This window comes from Vombatus ursinus, unplaced genomic scaffold, assembly GCF_900497805.2.
Source record: "Vombatus ursinus unplaced genomic scaffold, bare-nosed wombat genome assembly UNPS02014801.1, whole genome shotgun sequence".
NCBI lineage: Eukaryota > Metazoa > Chordata > Mammalia > Diprotodontia > Vombatidae > Vombatus > Vombatus ursinus.
In genome coordinates, this window is record NW_020954579.1 from 10,715,396 (window position 1) to 10,723,987 (window position 8,592).

The window sequence follows — 8,592 nt, forward strand, 5'->3', positions numbered from 1 at the left end:
GAGTCTACTGTCTACTACTGTGCTGGGTGCTGGGAATATGAAGACAGAAGTAAAACAGTTACTTAAGAAATGCTACAAAATGGACAAAATTAAGGGAGAAGCCTGTGTGGTACAAAGCACTGATTCTGGAGTCAGAAAACCTAGTTCAGAATCCTACCTTACTACATATGTGATCTTCAGGAAGTCATCAGACTTCCTGGCATTTCATTTTTCCCATCTGTGAAATGAATGAATTGGACCATATGGCTTCCGAGGTCTCTTTCAGCTCTAAATCTATGACCTACCATCAATAATTTCTCCCCAAGTGATAAAAATTATAAGATATGCTAAGTCCAGAGAAGAGAAAAACCTTTGTGAGCTGAAATGGTCGTGGAAAAGGAAGACCTTGAACTTGGCCTTGAAAGATGGCCATTAGTGAACCCTGAGTCTCCAGGTAGTCAAATCAGAGCATGTACTATTTTTGCCTTCTATGTCACCATCCCTAAACCCAGGGCAACTCCTGTTTCCCAGGGGTTCTATGGTTGTCTCCCTCCCTAGAATGTCTCCCTCCCTCCAACATTTTCCCCTTCTCCACAGATTCTTTGCTACTACAGGAAGAGCAGGGTAGGTGTGTTTTGGTGCAGACTTGTAATACTACTAATATACTTCAGAAGCGTCAAAGAATAATTGGAACCTGCCTTTCAAAAGAAGGTCTTAAAAATATCTATAGCTAACTCCTAAGTGCTCTTTATAGGACAGTTGTGAAGTAACAGTATATCCCTTCATCTTCACCCCTTCCCTGAGGGCAGAAGTTTCTCTGGAGGTGCTCAGAGCTGTCTATGTACAGAGCAGAAGGGAGTATTCAACAACCACACAATCTTCATTGGGCCACAAATCACTTAAAGTCTGGTTGCTCGTGGATAATTTCATATCATTGTCAGAGCTTTTTGCTTGCCGTTTTCTTTTCCTTCTTTCTTTTTTTTGGTGGCAATTGGGGTTAAGTGATTTGCCCACACAGCTAGCTAGTTAAGTGTCTGAGGCTGACTTGAACTCAGGCTCAGGCTCTCTTGATTCCAGGGCAGGTGGCTCTATTTACTACATCACTTAGGTGCCCTGTTTGTTTTCAAACATTATTTTATAGCAGTGTTGATAGTCAGTATGACCTGAGTTCAAATCCTACCACTAACATTTATTTATTAGTTGTTTAACCATAGGCAAGTCATGCAATTTTGAGGAGTTCCAATTTTCTTATCTATAAAATTGGGATAAATTCAGTACCTGCTTCACAGAATGGTTGTGAAACCTGTAAGGAATAATTCATATAAAGTGATTTGAAAGTGTTAAAATGCTATAGAAATGTCAACTATATTATGACTCTTGAATGGGTTTGGATGGTTTGTTGTTTGGTTGTTTCAATTGTGTCTGACTCTTTGTGAACCCATTTGGGCATTTCTTGGCTAAGATACTGGAACAGTTTGCCATTTCCTTCTCCTGCTAATTTTACAGCTGAGAAAACTGAGGCAAACAGAGGTTAATTGACTTGCCCAGGGTCACATAAGTTTCTGAGGCTGGATTTGAACTCAAGTCCTCCTGATTTCAGGGCTGGCACTCTATTTACTGCACCACTTAGCTATCCTGCATTGGATGGTATTGATTATTAATCAATCACTTTCAAGAAGGAAGGTACTTCTGGGAACTTCCGCACTTTAAATATGGCTTCATTCCCCCTTTAAGTATCATACTATCACAGATCTATGGAAGAAATGAAAGAGACTTCAGAAGTCATCTGCTCTAACCCTCTCATTTTATTGCTGAGGAAACTGAGACCTAGAGAAATTAAATCACTAATCTATATAACTCATGTGGTATAGGCAGAGCAAGGAATTACATCCAGGTCTTCTGACCCAAACACATCATGCTGTCCACTGTACCATGGGGCCTCCTTTTGGGAGAAATAGTAATATTATATTTGTGACAATGTTATAAAGCTTCACCTCATTGTTATTGTCTTAAACACAGTCAATTTTTTTTATAATGACTAGCAGGAACATACAGGGTCTTTCAGTTCTTGGGTCACTTTAGTGAGGTTCCAAACTTATACCAAAAATAAATGCTTCTTCCTCCCACAACAAATTGTGGGTATATATATATATATATATATATATACACACACACACACACACACACACACATATACATATACATATATATGTATATAGTATATATGTGTGTATATACACACACATTGTGTGTATATATAGCTATACAAACATATACACACATATATGTACGTATATATATATACACACATATACATATGCTTGTATTAAGCTCCTACTATGTGCCAGGCACTCTGCTTAGTACTTTACAAATATTATCTCATTTGATCCTCACAAAAACCCTGGGAGCTAGGCGCTATAATTATCCTCATTTTATAGATGAGAAAACTGAGGTAGACAGAGATTAGGTGAATTTACTCAGGGTTACAAAGGTAGTAAATATCTGAGGCCAGATTTGAACTCAAGTTTTCCTGACTCCAGGCCTAGTGCTATATCTGCTGCACCACCTAGCTGCCTACACACACACACACACACACACACACACACACACCTACTTATATCTATATCTAATCCAACACAGTCTTATACTTTGATTTCTATGTATGTATAGGAATGGAAAATGCATGTAAATTTGTCAGCAGTACAAAGGATGGGAAAGTGAAGATGGATGATTTGTCACCTACTTTGGAGACATTGGGAGTGAATTTAACATCTGAGGAGATTAAGGAAACTCTGAAATCAGTCCAGCCTGAAAGTGAGTACTGCAAGCTTGGTAGCATATTAGAGAACAGACTTTCTTTTCATTGTCACAGCTACATTTCCAGCCATGGATGGAATCTTCACAAGGTTAAGATTTGGGGATGGGGAAGTGAGGCACTATTGCTGTATTGACATTCTATGAACCTCACAAAACTTCGTCCCAATAGGGCATCCAGGTCCATTAAGTGATTTCTCCACGTGCCCCATTTATATAACTTAGTTCAACAAAGATTTATTAAGTGCCTAATATATGCAATGCACAGTGCCCATAAAGATTAAAAGAAAAAAGACCTTATCTTTACTCTCAAGGACCTTATGTTCTAGTGGTGGGTTTGTGGAGAGGGGTGGGGTGGGAACTGTTAAATATTGTTGAAGAAAAGAATCTACAGCTTGTGTTTTTGCTTTATAAAAAGCATCAGAGATATATTTATCATTTTACAAGCATTTTGCTCAGGGAGAGAAGCTGCCTAACAGAGTCTCCCCACTGTCCTATCCCTTCCTCCCCTAAATGAGAATCTTTCTAACTTAAGCAATCACATTTTATAGTAATCATGAATAAAAATATGAAGAAATTTCATAACAACAAAAGGACACAGCTACATAGATTTCAGTCACAATTTTTAAAATTATATTTAACAGTGGGAACAGTGACATATGGGTACACCCTTGGAGAAAATTTGACTTGTAGAAAAATTTTCTATATGCAGATATAGAAAAATTCTACTTCATACATATATATACACAGAGATAAAATTTTTTCTATATACATATATTTATATTTTTCATTTTCTGTCTGTTTTTATTTTCTATGTTTCTATCTGTCAGATAGATAGATAGAAAATGAATCCTGTTTTTAACCTGGGTTAAGAGAAGTAGAAAATGAATCCTGTTCTTAACCTGGGTAAATCTAGGTTCTTAACCTGGGATCCAAAGGGTCTGGGGTGAGGAGGTCAGTGAACTTGGATGGGGGCAAATATTACATCTTTATTTTCACAAACCTCAAAATGAAATTCCCTTCAATTATTTAAAAACATTATTGTGAGAAGAGGTCCAAACTTCAGCAGACTGCCAAAGGGGTCCATGACACAGAGAAGGTTAAATAATCCCTGTCTTAAAGTGTCACAGGAATCCGTTTACCTAAAGAAGGAAACTTTGGCAATAACTAGTGGAAAGAGTCCTGGCTTTTGGAATCAAAGGACTTTGAATTGAATCCTGATTCTGCCAATTTAGTACCTGTGTGACCTTAGGAAGTCACTTAATCCCTCTGGGTTTCATCTGTAAAATGAGGAGGTTGGATTATATGACTTCTCTTCAATCTCCAAATATATAATCATCCCCTGTGATCCTGTGACTGCTCTAATGTTGAGGTCAGATGAACACCTCTATATGAATTTTTCCTTCATTTATTTGATCATCCTCCCCTGAAGTCCTGTTCTGATGCCTCATTCTCAGATTAGTTTATGACACAGCTCTTAGTCTGAACCTAGTTTACCATAATTTCTAATCTCTGACTTTACTCTGTATATTATTGTAGGATGGCTTTATAGGGTAAACTGTCTCTTCTCTGGAAATATCTAAATGGATTTTTGTTCCCTTTTGTAGAGGATGGAGCTGTGAATTTAAAGGATTTTTTCAAGAAACTGGCTAAAATGGAAAAATTTCAGAGGTGTAAACGTGAGTATGAATTTCAAAAGGAAGATGTTTATAATCTCCCTTTTCTTCTGCCAATAGTATTTCAATTAAAATATCTGTGTCTCTTCCAATAACCTCCTTTGTCCCCATTTCCTATTTCATTCCTTTATTAAATAGGAGGACAATATTAAATGACAAACCAGGAATGCCCAAACCTATGTATATATATGTGTGTGTGTGTGTGTGTGTGTGTGTGTGTATATGTATATGTGTATGTACATATGTATGTATATGTGTATATGTATATGTATGTATGTATAAACATGTTGGCAGTGAAATTCTGTGTATTTAGTCAATCAACTGATATTTAATATTGATAATAATAGACTATTTAGGGTAATGTTTTAAAATTTGCAAACCATTTTCATACCTTATCTCATTTGAGCCTCATAGTAATGCTTTGAGGCAGGCGTTATAGGTATTTTAAATGTCCATTTTACAGATAAGGAAACTGAGGCAGAAAACATTTAAATAACTTGCTAGTCACACAGCTAGTCAGTATCAGAGACAGGATTAAACCCAGGTTTTCCTGACTCCACGTCCAGCACTTTATCCACTCTTGCCGATTGCCCCTCATAAAGTATCTACTGCGTCCAATGGGGCAGCTAGGTGGTGCAATGGATACGTTACCAGGCCTGGAATCAGGAGATCTGAGTTCAAATCTGGCTTCAAACATTTACTAGCTATGTGACCCTGGACAAGTCATAACCCAATTTGCCTCAGTTTCCTTATCTGTAAAATGAGCTGGAGAAGGAAATGGCAAACCAGTCCAATATCTTTGCCAAGAAAACCCCCAGTGGAGTCACAAAGAGGTGGGCACAACTGAAAAATAACTAAACAAAACATTTAACTAATAGCTACTGGCCCTTTGGTGATGTATCAGGCATGGTTCTGGCTTTCAGGGAGCTTAGGTTGAAAGGCAAGGTGTAAGAGTTAAGGGAGAAAAGTTGTATCAATTTGTGTTAAATAATTACAAAACAACTATGCATAAATTGCCATCAAAGGAAAAAGATGATAAACACTATGAGTTCAGAATTCTGTAGACTGGAATGAGCTTTTAAAAATCTTTACCTAGGAGGTAAGACATGAGCTAGATAGGTTTTACTTGAAGGATGGATAAAGTTACTGTCCAGGATTATCATTAGCAATTTGGAATGTGAATAGAACCAGTAAAGGGGAAGTCTTCTGCAGCCTATGTTTTCATCTCCACATTCAGGCCAATTCATGTCCTAGAAGAACCCAGGGGAACATTGTTAAGTTCCATGCTATCTTTCTTTCTGTATCACCTTCTATTCTGGAGGTTTTTAACTTCTCCTTCCCCTTGGCCAATGAGAAAAGAAGTAGCTGGGAGATGAGGAGAGATTATGGTAAGCTCTGGTTGGTTTCAGTCCAACAATAATCCTAAAGTATCTGAAAATCTTTGTTAGGACCTGAAATCTTATCTGTTCAACCAGAGACCTCAAGACATTGGAAATTGTAAATCCCTTAAGGGCCATCATGAGTCAAAACTTCTCTTTGCCCATCATTATCCATCTTTATATGAATTCCAAGAGCAGAGCAAGCTCTGAAGAAACCAAAATTGCTTTGAGATCTAAGATGTAGATGGGGGGAAGTGGCAAAACAGAAAATTCAGTAGTTGATGACCATATGGAAAGATTGTACTTAATTCCAGGTTATTAGAATTTCTATAATAATGGTAATAATCTCTTATATGAGAATAAGCTAACACTTATTGCCAACCTATTATAATCAAAGAAGAAATTCTAGGAATTTTCCATATGTTCCATGAATCATTTCTATCTTCTCACTTTGTGCATTAATTATTCAATCAAACAAGCAAGCATTTATTAAGGACCTACTCTGTGCCAGACCCTGTTTTAGTTGCTTAGGAAGCAAAGAATGGAACAATCCCAATTCAGATGGTGCTTACAGCCTAATATGGCATGTGTTAGTACTCTACTTATGATTATTTAATAAAACATGGCCTCTTTAGCATGATGTAATATGCCATTAATATCTTTTAGGTTGCCAGACATGTGGAGGAGCTTAGATTTCAGACTACTTCATTGAGTGCCCAGGTCCAAGAACAACAGTTTTAAGGAAACACATTTGTTCTCAGCATCATGTGTTAAATGTTTCCCTAAAACCCACCAAATTACTAATTTTGCAATTTGATTTATTACATACATATAGGACTACAACACGCATGTGATGTTTTTGCCAGCCTCATTGATGGGAATGTCAACGTTAGTCAGCTCACACCTACAATGGAGAATTTGGGGGTTTCTCTGAATCAAGATGAACTTAATGAGGCATTGAAATCTGTGGAGGTTGATGGTGAGTAATACACCATTACTTGCTCAGAGTATGTGAGTACTGAGGATATATATGTGTGTACACACATACACACACATATATGTATATATACTAAGAGTACACATATATACACTCATATATACTCACATGAGTACATTTATATAGCTATATCTATCTGGGGCAGCTAAGTGGCACAGTGAATAGAGTCCTGGCCCTGGAGTCAGGGTGACCTGAGTTCAAATGCAACCTCAGACACTTTGTGACCCTGGGCAAGTCACTTTTAACCCTGTTTGCCTCAGTTCCTCATCTGTAAAATGAATTAGAGAAGAAAATGGCAAACCACTTCAGTATCTTTGCCAAGAAAACCCCAAATGGGGTCACAGAAAGTCAGACGTAACTTAAACAACTATCCATCCATCTATCTATCTATCTATCTATCTATCTATCTATCTGCTATTTCCCATGTTATAGCCAAAATTCCTATCTTTGGATCATGATTACAAGATTTTTTTGTTAGAATTTTAAGACGTTCAAAGTACTTTATATGATATATCTTATTTGGTCAACCGATCAACAAATATGTATTTAAAATGCCTGCTACGTGCCAGGCACTGTGCTCGGTGCTGGTGATACAAAAACAAATGTGAAATAGTCCCTGACCTCAAGGAGCTTACATTCTAACAAGGAGTCCACATCCATATCCACAGATTTATATATAACACAAACAAAGCCGATACAAAGGTAACCTGGGATGGGTGAGGATGGAAGGACAATCTGGGAAGACAATGAAAGGCTTCCTTATCCTCACCACAGCCTTAGGAGGTGCTATATGTACTACAGATATCAATCATCCTCGCTTTTCAGATGAGGAAACTAAAGCCAAGAGAGTTAAATGAACTTGTACATTGTCATACAGCTAATAAACATCAGAGGCAGGATTTAAACCCAGGTTTTGCCTTACTCAACATCCAGCATTTTGTGGTCTGACTATGTATCAGTCCTCGGCTTAAGAAACTCAACTGTCTATCTTGCCTCCGGGATAAAATATAAACTCCTCTGTTTGACTTATAAAGCCCTTCACAGTTTAGCTCCAAATTTCTTCCCAGGCTAATTGATTACACATTTCCCCCTTTACCAGCTCTCGATGTTCCAGTCAAAATGGGCCACTTCCCATTCCCCATATGTGACATTCGACCTTCTACCTCTGGGCCCAACAAGCTCACTTCTCCCTTCTCAATCCACTTGGAATCCTCTCTTCTCACCTCTGCAGCTTGGAATTGCTAAACTGCCTTCCCTGTCTCTAGGACTCCACCTCCTTCAAGAGGCCTTTCTTTCCTGATTCCCTGCTTTGCGTTCAGAAAGGGAGATTGGTTCTGTGGCGCGGGTTCTGCCATTTTCACAAGCTTGTGCTCATGCTTGTCCTCAGCCACCACCAGACTTCCATCAGGCTACCATGGCTCCTTATTCCTCATCCTCCAGAAGGAGTCTGGGAGAATGAACTGCTTCTCCATGTAACTAGAAAAAAATGACTCCCAAAACTTCTGCCATCTTCTCATTTGATGTCAATGGCATCTGAGCATTCTGGATCATGTTTCCCAGATCCAGTCCTTAGGCCACTGGAACCCAGGGAATGATGGGTAGGGGCTCTAACCAGCTGGCCGGTCCCTTCTCTGAATGGAAGGTTTCTGTCGCGATGCCTCTGTGGAGATGGCAAAAGGTGTGGAAGTTACATAGACATGATAAATTCAGGGTTTATGAAGAAGAAATTTTTCAAGTTGATTTCATG

The 8,592-nt window shown here is 38.3% G+C and overlaps 1 protein-coding gene across 1 annotated transcript in view; it reads left to right on the forward strand.

The window, feature by feature from the left end:
- The window catches only part of EFCAB13 (EF-hand calcium binding domain 13), a 180,397-nt gene extending 172,076 nt beyond the window's left edge, over positions 1–8,321 (forward strand). The window contains exon 30 of the mRNA XM_027872969.1: positions 8,233–8,321. Within this exon, the coding sequence (XP_027728770.1) occupies positions 8,233–8,321 (89 nt within the window). The remainder of the gene's footprint in view (positions 1–8,232) is intronic.
- Positions 8,322–8,592: the final 271 nt, after the last annotated feature.